Raw genomic sequence first — 16,356 nt, 5'->3', positions numbered from 1 at the left:
ATAATTTATGTCATTTTTTTTGCTGCTGTAATCTAAATTGTCTGTTTTTAAATGGTTTGCTATGTAATGAATGTATTTCTCTAAAAAGATCGCAATTGGTAAAAATCTCATTAAACATAAATTAACAGCACCTTTCCAAATAATGAATCATTCTAAAATTAAATCATAAAAAACCTAAACAAAATTTAGACTACTGCTATTTTCTCATACACTCACTTTCTTTCACAACACATCTACATACCTCATGCCAGTTTGAAATTATGCTACAACATCTGCAATGTTTGTCAAAGTTATCGAAAGAAATTAATTTTTTTTAAATAAAAGAGATATTCAAACTAAAGAGTTAAAGGAAATGCTTTTAAAACAAATCCGCGGTTGTTTTTGGTGGGTCTCCCTTTCAAAATGTCCCTTGCTGGCACAGAGCATAATGTAGAATGGAATGAACTGTATGATAAGGCTGGATGCACACACACCCAGGCCTAGAGATAAAGATAAGAAACCCAGTAAACCAGGTTGAAAAGACCAAATGTAGTGGGGAAGAAAATACGTGCGTATGTGTCTATCTTGGCGACGCGGATGTGCAACCTGCCGTGCCGCCAGGCTCCCGAGCGACAGTCTTCGAAACAGCAGAAGAAACTGGTGCAGTCCTTCCCGTCAAGACACTCGTAGCCGTACTCCTCGTCTCGCTCCTGCATGTGCGTGGCGTTGTTCATCTGAATGGCGGTGGCAGAGCGTGGACGGATGTCTACCGTGGGTGTCTGCTTTATTTTGAAAAAAAAAATTAGAGTTAGCTATCACAGCCTCAGAGTGCCATAATAAAGGGGGACCTCATTTGAGCTGCCGTTTTATGTCCCTTTTGTAATTTGCTGTCATTAGTCAGCAGGATGTCATTTGTAACTTCAACTTGCCCTTTAATGTCAATCAAATAAATATCCACCCATAACTACCACCTGTGGGTGTAATTGGTGAGGCTGACAGTGACAACAAGTGGGTTATATCTGGTTGTTGAGGCAATTAAAATATTTTCAGTACAGTAGTCCATATCGCTTTATTTAGCAGTTATATTTAGCTTTTACATAATGATTATGCTACTGCCCAACATTTAGAAATGCTGTTGCAAGATGAATTTGTTGACTCTTTTTTTTCGAAGCACAGTTTTACATTTTTTTTAAATGCTCAGTGACTCAACAGATTGTCATAATTTGGACCTGTATGGATGCTGTAAGCATTTTCGTACATTCATAGGACATGTTGTAACTGGTTTACGAGGCATAAAAAGGCTAAGCTTAGGGAGGCACATTTGTTAGCATATGTGAAGCATCTAACTCAATATTTCTCCAACCCACTCTTTCTGTCACTAAATGGGTTAAAATAAACCTCCTTTTCAAACTGTGCCCACAGCTGGAGGGCAGATACCTTTCATTTGAGAAGATTTCTTAAAATAGGACCGTGACATCAGTAAGTCTGGGGCCCAGTCATTCTAAAGGGAGACAATTAGTATTCAAGCAGACAGTTTTCATCAGCTTTTATCTTGAAATACCGTGCCACCTTTGCACACATTAGAATTCTTGCTGTTTGGCAGATTAAATACTCCCCCCTCTTCCCCCACCCATTGGATAGAAATGGAAGGTTCCTTGACCTTGCTGATAAACTAGGGTGTCAGGCTCTTCATTTTAAAAGAGACAAAGCAAGTCAAGCATGCTCCAAAGTTAAACCCCTAAGAATGTCACATCACCTCTTTTTCTCTAAAACATTTTCCAGTAGCTGCATGTCATTCAGTTTGTTCTTTATGTTTTGCCTTTACACTATAGGAACACTAATTTATAAATGACTGCAATAGCGCTATGGATGTATTGTATAGTTTTGATACACACTCAATATGTGACGATACAAATTACCTTTTATATACCTTTAATCAGTTTCTCTTAAGATACAATTGGTATTTTTCTACACTACGCATGCTTGCTGCATACATAAATTAGGTCATTGCCATTAAGGTTTGAACATATGCCATAAGCATGCATCCTCAAACAAGCTTAAACTACTTAAACTTGATTGAACTGTTCATTCCCTAGAATTGTGCACACCCACCTGCTGTCCCTTTGAAAACGATACATAACCGAAAACAAAACAACATACGGATTAGTTTGGACATTTTTGTCCTTGTAAATTAATGGACAGTCTGTTGCGGTTAATAAGGGGTTTGGCAGAACAGGTTATGACTCGGTTCTCAAAGGGGATGGTTGCACTGGAGGAAGCGCAGTGGAAGCTCGAGCAGAAGGAGCATAAACAGCATCCTGCCGCATGGCCTGATAAAGCTGGGCTGTGATGAGTCGGTGTTAGCAAAAATAAAAATAAAAATACTACAAAGAAACGACACAGTGGCATTGGCAACTTTAACTGGCTGAAAGAAGACAACCTCTCAGAGAGAAGCCAAAGGTGGGAACATTCTGGATCATTGTCGGAGGACCCCTTTAAGTTGAATATTTGATGGTAGTGTTTAAATACTGCAGGTGGATGTCTTGGCTGCAAATTTGACTGATCCAACCTTAACAAGAAGGTCCCTCCTAAGAAAACATTGATTTGAATAGAATGAATGAATAAATACAGTCATGGACTTCTATGTCTGTCTTACCTTGACTTGTGTGTTGGGTTAAATTTAGACCTCTGCTAGCTCCCACCCACCCTGAGGTTTTTTTTCAGGACTTTAAAGATTAGCATGTGTTAATCTACTGAATGGACCTTCCAACTCTAATTAGACTTTACACAGTGAAGGAGGGGGTTGTCTGTTTCAGTCTGTTAAGGCTCTGCTGACTCTGTAGGAAGCGTCAGGTGTTGAGAAGCCCAATAAACACACAGGTAAAGATTTACTGGCAGGAAAAGGGGAAAGAAAAGGAAGCAATAACAGTGGCTGCTAGTTCACCGTGGTTACAACAACAACAAAGAGTGAAACAGGACAGAGGGAGCCAGAATGAGTCCACACTGGGCCTGGACTATTACTTTCCTCTGGACACAGGACGTGTGGGAGGCTTATTTGCGTTACAAAAAATAACTGGATAAGTATGTCTGGCTGGCTGCCTCCGCGCTGTGCACTGCAGAGTGCCCCTTTTTGAATGTGATTACTGATACCTATTAAGTAACTGACTGAGGAGTACAGTAAGAATGCAGGTAGATATAGAGGGATAGAGAGAGCAAGGTGGATCTGCTGTAGAACAGACAGAAAAGCAGTGAGGTGCTGGGGGCTCAAAGAGCCAAAATGCATCAGACACATGCAGTCAGACACAGGCAATATACCTTTGAGGAAAAGAGCCGGAGGAGCTTTTGTCCAGACAGGAAACAAAGAATATGTGGAATTGAAAGAGAGTAACAAAAAACACAAATAATACATGTAAACAGGAAAATAATAAAAAAAAAAACATTAATAAAGTTAAAAAAAACAAAGAATACATGTAAAAAAAAACACAAACATAAGATAATGTTTGAAAAATACAAGCACAGTACTGTTAAAATGAAGAGAGAAGAAATATACTGTAGAGAGACATACATGTTATGCACAGACACAACAGTGGGAAATGCATGGTGGGATATACAGTATGTATCTCACATGCTTGCAGGAATAAATACTACATGTTGCAAAACTACAGAGGTTAAGTCAGCAGTATCCATGATGCGGAGTTCAACTATGCCCTTCTATATGTGACATCATTACAGTTGCACATTCATTTAAAAGCCTTTGTCTTACATATAACTCTATCAAGCATCGTTGTCGGTTCCAGTTTGTGAAGCAAATGGTGTTAATGTATGACAGTATTTAAAAGATACAACATAAACTGATAGACTGCACAGATAGGGACAGAAAAAACAGTCTTTGCATTTTACACATAGATTCCCTGGAAGAGCTCACAAGTGGTGAAATAAACTGGTCTGTATTTCCTCTACATCCTATTTCCACATTTTTAACCATTAATGAACCTCAAACTATTGTCCTTAAACCTCCCTTTCTCGCATAATTCCTCCGTTACGCATCCTGGCAAGTCAGAGATGTCAAAAACAGGCATTACACCTTCCACTTTATTAGTCATGCATTCGCCCACGAGACAGTTAGACCATGTGCAAGACCTTAGTCATACAGCTTGAAACTAGAGCGCCCCTCCCCCCCAGTTCCAGTTCTATACTCGTGTTCACCCAAGTGCACTATACGGTTTACGATTTAATATTGCTTATGTCCAATTACAAAATATAACAAAAAAAATAAATGACTTCAGTTACCCACCTACAATCCCTTTAAATAAAGTTTCACAACTTGGTAGTTTCCAAAAAAGAAAACAAAACAAAGAAAAAAAAAAGTCCCCCAATACATTAGCTCTGAGTGGTAGATTAGAACTAATATCCATCCACAATCTGAACTATGCCAGAACTATAAGCCAACTCTACTTAATTAGGTGGAAGTGCTAGTCGTGCTGTCCAGGGTGAACATGACAGTGTTCACATATTTATTGGGAGATCATGGCCCTTCAGCCGAGCTGCCATGATCTGTTGGGGGATTTAAAGGCTCACGCGAGGCCAACTCTTCTGTCATGTGACATGGGTCTAAATTACAACTGTAGCAGATGTGTGGTGGATTAAGTAAAGGTTCGAGCTGCACGTCTCGCTCATTGAGTATTTTGACATGGTGGCCCCACATATGATGCTCCCTTAGTGATACTAAGCAGTGTATATAGCTTTTTTTCCGAAGACTTATCTCAGCGATGTAATGTGCATGGGGGGAATAACATGGAGTGTGTAGGGATAACTTGACCTTTCACCTAAATAAAGGATTATTTAAACAATGTAGAGATATTACACAAAGTACATTAATCTAGAAGCCATTAAAAAAAAAATACTCAAGCTAGTTTTAGAAAGACACTCACCGGGTTTTTCTTCTTCTTGTCCTTTTTGGGGTTAGGCTTCCTGTTGCTGACAAAGTAGTGCAGCGTGCCATACTCTATTAGTGCAGCGAAGACGAAAATGAAGCAGACGGACACAAACAGGTCCATTGCCGTCACGTAGGAAACTTTTGGAAGGGATTTCCTGGCTATGGTACTCAGCGTAGTCATGGTCAGCACAGTGGTGATGCCTGGTGATGAGATTGGACATAAAAGAGAAAATGTTATATATCTACCATGAAGTTACACATGATTAGCAGGATACTTACAGCTTGTTTGAGACATTGATTCAGGTGCATATTTTTCAGATTTTTTCACAAACCCAGCACCAGTTTTGTTCAATAATAAATAAAACAAAGCAAACAACAACAATGATATATTGTTCTAAGCAAGACTTAAATTTGCTAAATTGGTAACTAACAATGTAGTGTAGAAGTATGTTTTGTGACCTGTGTGTGTGTATGTGTGAATATATTTACACAATCGTAAAGGAAGATTAAGTTGGCTGTTTAATTGCAAGCTCTCAACAGCTAGACGGCCATGAGAGAGGAATAGACAGCTGCGTCCCTTTGATCCACATACTTGACTGATTTAGCTTCCAATGATCTCTATGCTGACCGCGTAACCTTCTCCCCTTTGACTTACTCTGTTTGACTCTAATGATGAGGCAGGGTGACAGCCCACGATGGGGAAATGCATTCTGAAGTACATAGATTCAACAGATTACCAACATCAGCTCAACAACTCCCAAAGCACAAACTAACAAGAAACGAGCAAAAGCTGCCCTTAAAATAGACCAAACATGTAGGAGATGATCTATGTCCAAGTCCAACGTGGACTCAAAGACATCAGACTACGTGAAGATTAACAACGCAGTTTACTGTGAGTGAATTGATACATTTCTGGATGGCATTCAAGGATTAAGAATGATGTCATCCGCATTAATCCGCTCCCTAACCACCTGGCTTCCTGCACCTCCCACATCATCCTTCAGGAAGGAAATGAAGACATTTGACTGATGGTACAGTGTCTTCCAGGGAATTAATAGTTTTATTATTTCCACAGCTATTAATGTCTGGAGATGCAGAAGCGGCAGAAAACAAAACAGAGCTATTTTTAGAGAGATTAATGATGGACAAAGTAATGATGATGGTGAGGTAAAATGAGGGTTTTTCTGCCCGCCGGGATTGTTTTGCATTCAGTTGCTCGCGCTAATGATCACATTACGTAGACTTGAGGTCATGACCTAGAGCCTTAAGGGGACAGAAGGAAGGCTGACTAAGGAATATTTACAAAACTGCATCAGAAGTGAACTTTTGAGGATGTTCATTGGGTACCAAGGGCAAGTTCAAAGTTGAGAAATGTCCTTGCAATCTTGATGTCTGCCCCCCTTTTTCTCAGTCCCTTTATTGCATGCACCTGCGTTATTATTTTCACTGAGGCAGCATCTTTGCATCTCCCCTGCTGTATTGTATAATTAATGCCTCATTAAGGCATGCATGAAAACATATGTGCCAGAATAGGCTTTTCTAATCAAGATGGACTAGATTCTTCAGAAGCTGTACTGTATCAGTGAAGGATGGCGTGGGAGAAGCTTTGCATTTCAGCTAATGGTGATTTTTGGTGTGGTTCACAGCAGAGAGTAATTAAGGCCAGGATGGCTAATGAACTGAACCGGCATAACTGTAACATATGTATATGTAAGGGATCGTTTGGGCTATAAGAACAAACATAAGCAAATGCTCTGTTGTGGCCTGATGTGCAGTTCCAGAATCTGACATGTTAATACAAACATTCTTTCGGCTAGCTGACTATTTACTTTTCTTGAACTGACGTCATGACCTACAACATAGCACCACAATCCTGAGGCATGATTGTTTTACCCAATGACGTCCTGGCAGGTACTGCATCTTTGTTGATCCAGAATGAGACCCAGGAGAGGACAACAATCAGGGTGCATGGGATGTAGGTCTGAATGGTGAAGTAGCCCATTCTCCTGCTCAGGTCAAAGAAGACGGTCAGCACCACATAGTCTCCTAGAGAGAGAAATATAAGAAAGAAAGATGTTGAGTACACAGTGTAATGTAAAACAAAATCCAACATGAGAAAACACAGAAAGAGAGTATATCTAGAGTATTAAATAATGTAAGATGATCAAAGAAAGTTGTCAACATATAAACACCAGGTGTAGATTAAACAAACTGTTATGTTAGTCATGGACTGATCAATGCATACTGTAATCTTGTGTAACCGGTGTGTCTTCACTGAATTTCTGCCTGAGGCGCGCACACACAAACACACACACACACGCGCACACGCACACACACCCTTGTTTCTTGCCAGTAGTAAGCTGGAACATGAACGCCAGCATCCAGCTGATGAGGAGACATCCCTCGAATGGCTGTCTGACCCCAGCATCTGTTAGGTGTTAGGAGGTTGAGGTCTAGCTGAGCCAAGATAAAACTGACCCTGACAAAATGGATCGTCTGGCTTGCCTGTTTAGAATGCATGCAAATATGCATCCACCCACAAATTCACACTTGCACGCACTTTCTTGCGAACGCTATTCCAACATCCTGTGAGGAACGTAAATTGAACAAAAACTGAAAAGAGAAATGTGAATGTTGAAGGACAAACTCACAAACACTCTCTTGTAGCGTCCATGCCAGCTTGAGAGAGCAGCGATTCTTGTCAATTGTTACCGTCCTCTTTTAGCTGCCTACCTATGTTCCTGTCTGTCTGTTACTCGGGGTGTAGTGGCAGTTCACCACTGGCCGTCAGCTCAGTCGGGTGTCTGCTAATTGATTAACAGCAGGCCATTAACAGTGTCAGAAACCTCCAGTGGCTTCTCTCTGTGGCTTGTAACCCTCAGGGCACTAACCTACTCTCTGTCAGCCATGAGTCGGCAGTGTGTGTGTGTGTGTGTGTGTTTAGATCCCTACAACACAGGGTATAGATTCTGCAGCTGGGCTATGACCATCTGGATAATCATTGTTCCTCACGAGGAATGGCGCACGGCAAAACATCTGTGCAGCTATGTATTAATGAGAAACGAGAGAAGGAAAGAGATGAGACGGTCTGTGAGTGAGTCCTCATAGTGTCTGGACAGGGACCAAGTGTTGTGACTTATCCCAGCATGCACCTCTCTTCACCCGGCTATTGATAGCATAATTAAATAAACCAAGTGCAATAACACCGGCAGCATCAAACATAACCACTCATATCACCATGTGAGCTTTCTGCTGATGCAGGCAGGTGCGTGGTATATTACTGTGTGCCGCTGCCTTGGTTTGTAGGTGTACAGAAGACACATGGAGGCTGCTCTCACGGGCTCTGGCAGCATGCTATTTAGTTTTTTATTAACATTACATTAGCAGGGGCCCAAAACCCGAGACCCCTCACAGCTGAGAAACTGTCAGTTAATACACTTATTTATTCCAGCTTGGTCAGCAGCACAGAGCCTCCTTCAACATTACCTCAGACTCCTAATGGTAATGGGATTTCCACCACGGGGTGGGGTCGGCCGGTGTATGACCCCCCCTGCCATACGCCTCGCTTCATCTGTTCGCTGGTTTCATTATAGGCCACGGTGCTGGCCAGGAGTACACTTTGAGGAGGTGTTATCGACCCATGCCCTCTATCCGGGGCAGGCTGATGTATCTGTTATCAGCCCCTGTGCTATCATGACTCTGTAAGTGATGCATCAGTTTGCTAATGAACTTCCTGATTCCACTCCAAAACAAAATAGTTTTCCAGTTCCGTCAGCAGTTTAAGGTGTTTGACTGTAGCGCATCTCCACATTACGGTATGTGGTAGAAAAAACTTGAGGGCTTCAGATAAACAGTTAACACAATAAGTGGACTGCGTGAATAATTCTGCATTGGCAACTATTTTACCAAATCTGAACAGTCAGTTCATGAACCAACCCTTCTTTTTCTCTAATTCGGACACAGATTCAAATCAAATTCATCCACCATTATTTATTTTCCCCAGCATCACTATGCCTTCTTGCCGTCCTCATCAAGCAGAAACACCCCCCAACATACATACTGTACATGCTCTTGTCTTGTGGTATCATTTTCTGTTTGACGGGAACACAATGGCACACGCTCACACACGTATGTGTAGGATGAAAGGTGCCCGATTTCTTCTCATATGACTGCATCTCCTAATGGGAGCCCTCAAACTTACCTTGTCTAGAACTCCCCATCTGTCAACGCCAACAGATGAGCGAAGAGCAGAGACTCTATAGGAAGCTCTCTCTTTCAAGGATGTTACCACTTACAGTTTACCTTTGGCTTTCAGCAATTAATATTAAAGAACTGTCAAAGCTTCTCACATGTATCCAACAACGCCCACATCTCCTGTGATCTTACAGTCACCTTCTGTCCTAACTGCTTGGCAACGGTTAACTCAACTTCATGTGCTATTATAAGTTCTACAGTAGCATCAACATAGTCCTTTTTCTTGGCTATAATTCCTAAAAGTTGCAACTTTGCTATATTGCTATAATTACATTGCTACCAATTCAACCCGTCCCTCTGTTTCTAATTCATGAAGGGAAAAATGCTGATGACAGCAGTGTGAGAAATCAACTATGCAGACAACAACTCTAAACTACTGTTTGTATTTACTATTATGATATTGGTATAAGAATCGCACATTTCCCTGGCAAAGGCGATTTACTACAAGCTGATGTAATCTACGGAAGGTAATAAAAACTTGGCGGGATGATCATTCATCAGAAAACAGTTCTGCTTTGTTATTAAAAGCCGCAGAGGCAATTCGAGACAAAACACTCAACATAATTAGACACACACACAGACACAGACACAGACACACACACACACACAAGCACACACACACACACACACACACACACACACACATACTGGGATTATTATTAGAATACAGAAATAGCAATATTATTATTTATTGGTTATATTGAACCTGCAAAAAAGAAATCTTGAACCCAATGTATCTGCAATTTTTTTGCAGAATAGCCATGTATGGAATGACACATGGTAATTCAGGATTGCTGACCCGCAGGAAAAAAAGAAAAAAAAACTGTCACATGAGAATATCATTCTGCTGGCAGCGAGGCTGTAAATTGGTGTGGCTATGGATGGGCAGGAGAGACCTCAGGCACATGCTGGCCATCCAATGATGGGAGACGAGCCAGACACATTGCAGAGCCGCTGACAGGCTGTCTTACTGAGCTCTTCCCCTGTCATGGGTCATTTATATCAGAGGTGACAGCGGATAATACTGTGCATGTGCATGTGTGTGTGTGTGTGTGTGTGCTAATGACCGGGGTTATGCCATGGTTGGTTGGACGGGTCAACAATAATACTTAAAGAGAATGTTAACTCACCACTTTCTGTGACGGGACTACGGGCTATTTGAGAGTGATTAACTAGTCATAATGGCTTTTCATTTTTTTCCCCTCCACAGGCTACTGCAGTGGGTGGCAAGATGATGTCACGGCAAGAAAGGCACAGCAATTGTCATGGTGAGTAACTGCGGAAAACACAGCAGCGTGATTAAACACCAGACAGGAGTCTGCAGAGTTGTGATTGCCTTGTTGGTAACAGTGTGGTGAATTTGACAGTGAAAGATGATTATCCCTCTCTCATACGTACTAATAAGCCTCAAATTATTCGAGAGCAAGGCTGTTTATGGGAATTATGACAGGCAGTTAAGAGCTGCCAAATCAGATTTCCTTACCATTATTGGAGGAGTGTAGTAGGAATTGCTAAAGTTAGAACAGCAAGTTTAAATTCTAGTATATGATTAAAAGATTAGATTTGGATAAGAATGTAACATGCTATCATTATGAATACCCTTTTGAGACACCCTCAACCTACCCCCTTACACACACACACACACACATTTTGCCAATTAAAAACAAATATTGACATCTAATTTTGCTGGAACACATGATCTGGTTTGCCGTATGCCAGTTAAATCAACGTTCATTTTATTAAACACAAATTGGTGCTTAATATGCACCAAATAAGGATAATCAACTGAAATGTGAGAGGTATTGAAACTAGACTTGTACACAATAGCCCTCTGTAGTACAAGTCTAATTTTGGGTAAACATGTCTGCAATCTATGTTTTAATTGTGCTTAAGTGTTGCATATTACCCCCCCCCCCCACAAAAAAATTTAAATAAATTATATCACCACAATGTCATGACCACACAGACCATGGGACAGTTGCCCCCACCACACCATCTTATTTCAGGCCTACTAAACGATCACCTCATTTACTCATGTCCTCACCTAAATTGTTTGATTTCCCTACACATTTGTTTTGGACAAGCCGAATTCCATCAGTGCGTGTATATCCACTATGCCACATAATTAAAAAGGGAGCTAACACATTCATGAGCCTTTACTCTCAATTATCTCCCTGTCTCGCTCAGTTGTATACACGCTCCAGTGTCTTACCTCGTCTAAAATTGGCTTCATTATTTTTTTATTCACACAGTGACGCAGAATGCGATTCACACTTATGACATAAGCTCCGCCGTGTACTAAAATACAGAACTTACCCTCCTTTCTCCCCATTTATAATATATCGCCTCTTTTGGTTTCTTACTATTTTGGACAGGGGAGAGAGTTTTTCCTCACTAAACAGTCACATAACTCATGGCCAGACTTATATGTCTGGCCTTTCTTTAAAAAGGAAAATTAGCTGCAGTTCAAAATAAATACAGCATATTTTGGGGAGAGTTAAAGAAAGGAGGAGGAGAGAATAAGATGCTGTGGCAGTGATGGTAAACTGCAGATAAGCGCAGAAGACAAAACGCTTTCAGGAGGCCACTGGGAAGGGGGATCTTTTCAGCTTCGATTGCATGTGCGTATGCTTGCAAATACCTTGGGTGCAGGAAACTGGGTCCTTTTTTTCCGCCAGAAGAAAATCCCTCAGCAAAAAAGTGAGTGTTACAGCAGGAAAAACAATTTGCTTGCTAAAAATAGAAGAAGCACTGAGTAGTTACAGTAGCTTCAGTAGGAATAATCACCGTGGCAGCAAAGCCCGCAGAGCCACACACAGGAAAAAAAATCAAAGGACAGGGATGTCACAGCACTGGCCGTATTTCTTATGACTGAGAAATGATCTTCTCCAGAAACAACACTATTATAGTAACACTTTTTCATCAAATATGATGTAAGAGAATGTCTACGCATACCTCCCACATGCTGCCTTTGGGAGTCGCAAAAATGGAATATAAAGTTTGATATTGTTATGATGTGATGTTCCAGCAAGTTTAACATGTTGAACTAAATGGTCTTCTACCGTGGAATGTAGTCACATATTGCTATTGTAGGCCTAGAGTCAAGATGAATGAAAGTTTCAGAGGAAACCGTGAACATTTTCTATACCTCATCTCATTCGGTGTCTACTTTAATGAATCACAAGTTCTGTCAGGCAAAAAAAAAAAGCGTCACTGTTATATTGGATATCTTTTGATGACTTTTCAGTCATTAAGACACAATGTACTGCTCTTTGCAATAGCAGGAATGTAATTTTTATATTAAAATTTGATGGATAAGCTCACAAAAACACTGCGTAAGCCAAGACAATCGCTCCTCACCTCATTGCCAATGGCTTTGTGCTATTACAGATTAGAGTTTTGGATCCCAAGTTTTAAAGCTAGGACATTCAATTAATTGTATTCAACAAACGGACTGAAATGCCCAAAACTGCAGCACTGATTTATGCGTGAGCACACTCAGCCTAAGTAGCATTTTCTTTGAAGTTACTTAGTAATCACACGGCTTTGCCAAAACAGCACTCTCAGAAAGTATACACTTGAAAAAAACCTGATACGTTCATTGCAAGTACGCCTTATAAGCAATTGTGCTTCTTGTGCTTAGGGTTCATGATCCCTGCTCGGCATGAATATTAACAATGCATCCCCTCATACGGATTCATGGAAAGGTTGATTGAAGGTAACACATTTCACAGTCTAAGCTTAGACGACTTGAAATTTAATTTCGCTGTAGCCTTTGCTCAACTTACTGATAATAGGCCTCTGATACATTATAGTATTTGACATGTATTAGCATAATATTCACAGATAAGGCCTACTGTGCTCTATTTGCAAAGCTTGGCAAGGTAATCGCCTGTACACCACATGACATATAAATACTGATTTTGCAGAGTTGTAATTCCACAATAAAAGAAAGAAAGAAAAAACATAAAAATCATATTAAGTCCATCCTTAGAATTCAGGTCATGTGGCTCCCAGATTCATTATGATCCATGGGACACTGCTAATTCTGTTTTGTTTTATTTGATTGCAGATGTGAGTTTCATCATTTTATTAAATGTAATAACCATCCAGATTCAGGATGTTCTACAACTACTCTATATGTGTTTCTTATATGGCTAATTACTTTGAAATCCTGGTTTGCAGAATATTATGGTAGGCCAATAAGGTAACTAGATGAAACATTTAAGGACCCAAGCACAGAACTTTATAACAATGAAGTCGCCAATAAGGGCATGGTCTAGGAGAAATTGCTCCACTGAGACTATGAACTGATTTTAGCATTTGAACCAGCTTTTTCCATCTCAACAGGGTAGTAAGAACTGAATGTTGAATTTTGTTGTGTGCGTGTGCACACACAGATGTTAGCGTACAGTACATCTAGGCCACAGTAGTCACTGTTGCAATGTAAAAAAGGCCCTCTTGTTCCATTTAAAAAAAAAACAGAAATACTGTAGGCTACATTCTAAGAGCTACATACAAGCCATGTATCAACTTGCTCCTTGGGTATCTGTGTAATAGCAGCTGTCTTACAGCATGAGTGATGCTTCTTTTTCAGTGGTGTAATGTAACTGATTGTAAATATACCATACTATACAATTTATTCATCATGCTACTTTACAAATAACATACTTTACATTTTTTCGAAGGCTATAGTTTCTTCTCTCAATTTGCAGATTCCGCATACACAATATATGATCAGTTAATGAAATATGATCCATAGTTATTACTTAAACTTCCACTAAGTGCAGCAGTCAAATAGTCTCTACCTCATCCCTTCACAACATTAAACTATTGTTCAATTGTTCATACATTGATGCACCAGGAAAAAAAAACCTTGATACCTTCACTTCTGAGACTTGAATAGCATTTATCTGATAATACCTCAGTATTTTAACTAATATAACATTTTAAATGCAGGACTTGCAATGCAGCTATTTCTATATTAACTATAGCAAATATTTACATTATCTATGAATCTGTCCATTATTTTTCTCAACAAATTATTGAGTTTGAGTCCAATGTTTAAATGTTTTACACAAAACCCACATCCTACTCACATGTCTGTCAGAAATAATCTGTATTTTAACTAAGTAGGTCATAGAGAGAAGCAAAGCGGCTGGACTCATATAAAAAGATTGCACCACAGATGTAATCATACTGTAATAATTACAATACAGACATTATTATCAGATGTAGAATGTGCAAGCCGTGGACGCAGTTGTTATAGTAATTTGCAGAAGATGTAGTTCAGTATGTACCGTCAGGAGCAGTAATGTTGGTCCAAGCATCCATTAAAACAATCTATCCTGATTTGCAGTATACGTGACTCTATTTTACAAAGTCTCTAACACTTTCCTCCTGTTAAAACCAAAGACCAACAACTTCAACTTAAGTCCGACCTTCCAGTGTGTCACTACTGGTATAGTGTGAAACGATGTTTCAGAATGACAGCTGCACCAGCAGATGTCAAGAAGAACACAAACGTCCAAAATGGCATCTCTGACAGCTTTGGCCTGTTTAGGTACTGTCTGAGCATTTTCTTCTTTTTGTCATTTTATTTTATTTTAACCATGCCCCCTGTCTGCCCCGTGACCTCCATACTTTTGCCTACCGGCATCTCATAAAAAAAACTGAACCAACAACAACCTCACTTATTTACACCCACCACTTGCTCTTCTGCATTTCTCTCTCTCTCTCTCTCGCTCTTTCTCTCTCTCTTGCAAATTAGATGACTCTAATTTTGTAGTTAATGTATTCCAGTGTCCTAGTTAAGCACTCCCGAGACTCATGTTGCGACTGTTTGTGCTTCGGAAAGGTTTAGTGTCATTCAACTGCATGGAAAAATAAAAATAAGGTCAGTTGCAGTCACATATCAAGAGCGGGGCAATGGGTTGCCTTTTACATACTTAATTAAGTGTGCTTCATGGTCTGTCCTTCAAAATTAACAAACATATATACAGTACATAACACTAAGGGACGAGAATCTCACCACAAAAATAAAATCCATCCTCTAATACGTGTTCCCTTGCTTTACACCCCAGGTACTCTTTTATATGCAAGTGGTGGTCAGTGGGGAGGAAAACAAGAGCCTTATTTTCCCTAAGCAGTCTCTTCTCGTGTGGCCTATCCCCCACTCCCTGTTTTCAGGTTCTAATTACTGGCTTATAAGACTGTCAACTGAGGAAAGCAGAGAGGGAGAGAGAGAGAGGGAAAGCAAAAGTAGGGGAGGGACTGGGGGTGTAAAAAGTAGGACACAGGAATACACTAGGCGCAAAAATAAAAATAATCATCTCTTTTTGAGAGAGTGAAAAAGAGCTGGGGGCCCGCATAAAGTAGACCCTTGTACGTGTGTGTGTGGATGATGGGAGAAGTGTAAATTGGTATTTAACGACACAAAAGGAGGATTCTGGCTGAGTAAGAGTATTTTTCCTCCCACTCCTGCCCATCACAACTATCACCCAGAAGCAAGAGAGAGAAAAGGGGAGATGATGGGATGGAGAGATTATAGACAGCAGCTATTATAGCAAGTCGCACCAAAGCTAATGCATTGTTCTAGCGCTTTTGACCTTTAGTCCCCTAGCAAAGATGAAGTGATCGTCATCTGCGAAAATAAAAAGACTGCGAGGTATTATTACCGTGAATAAATTACTGTTTTCATATGCAGCATAGTCATGGCTAACCTACACTGCACAAATTGTATTTTATTGAAGTTTTTTGAGGTCTGATTTTAATGCTTCCCTAAAATAACGGTTATAAATAAAGACTGGCATTTCCCCCCTAACACTGTATGCGATGTAATGCATTTAGCATTCACAACAGCCCATTACTGGACTACTTGACATTAGCAAATTACAGGAAACCTATAACACCCCCATAAGGTACATTTTGAATATTGTAAGTGTCGGTTTATTTATAGATATCTTATGCACGTGCATTATTCTGACGATGAAGTGTTTCTCATCAAGACAATTTATGCAGTGGAAACTGGGATAATTTCACGCAATATGCTTATGCTTTCGCAGGTGCTTTATTGGTTCAGGGATGGAATGTCTCAGTAACAATAAAAAAAACGATTGGCTTTTTGGTTTTATTGCTTTTTGTCCCCCTTCATCTTCTCTTGATTAAACCAAACAGCTTGTGACAAG

The 16,356-nt window shown here is 40.1% G+C and overlaps 1 protein-coding gene across 7 annotated transcripts in view; it reads right to left on the bottom strand.

The window, feature by feature from the left end:
• Positions 1 to 479: 479 nt before the first annotated feature.
• Positions 480 to 16,356, bottom strand: part of gabrg2 (gamma-aminobutyric acid type A receptor subunit gamma2) — a gene marked incomplete at its 3' end in the record, with an annotated part of 29,803 nt that continues 13,926 nt past the window's right edge. Inside the window, exons 5-8 of one of the 7 annotated variants that reach the window (XM_080040360.1) lie at positions 6,809 to 6,961; positions 4,911 to 5,116; positions 3,295 to 3,318; positions 480 to 758 (exon numbers count right to left, since the gene is read on the bottom strand). In XM_080040360.1, coding sequence (XP_079896486.1) covers positions 480 to 758; positions 3,295 to 3,318; positions 4,911 to 5,116; positions 6,809 to 6,961 — 662 coding nt within the window. Of the gene's footprint in view, positions 792 to 3,294; positions 3,319 to 4,906; positions 5,117 to 6,808; positions 7,010 to 16,356 lie in introns of all 7 variants that reach the window. The other 6 variants (XM_080040357.1, XM_080040363.1, XM_080040358.1 and 3 more) reach the window with 6 other exon arrangements.

This window comes from Ammodytes marinus, assembly GCF_949987685.1.
Source record: "Ammodytes marinus genome assembly, chromosome: 14".
NCBI classification, from domain to species: Eukaryota; Metazoa; Chordata; class Actinopteri; order Uranoscopiformes; family Ammodytidae; genus Ammodytes; species Ammodytes marinus.
This window is presented reverse-complemented; position numbering and strand designations above follow the sequence as displayed.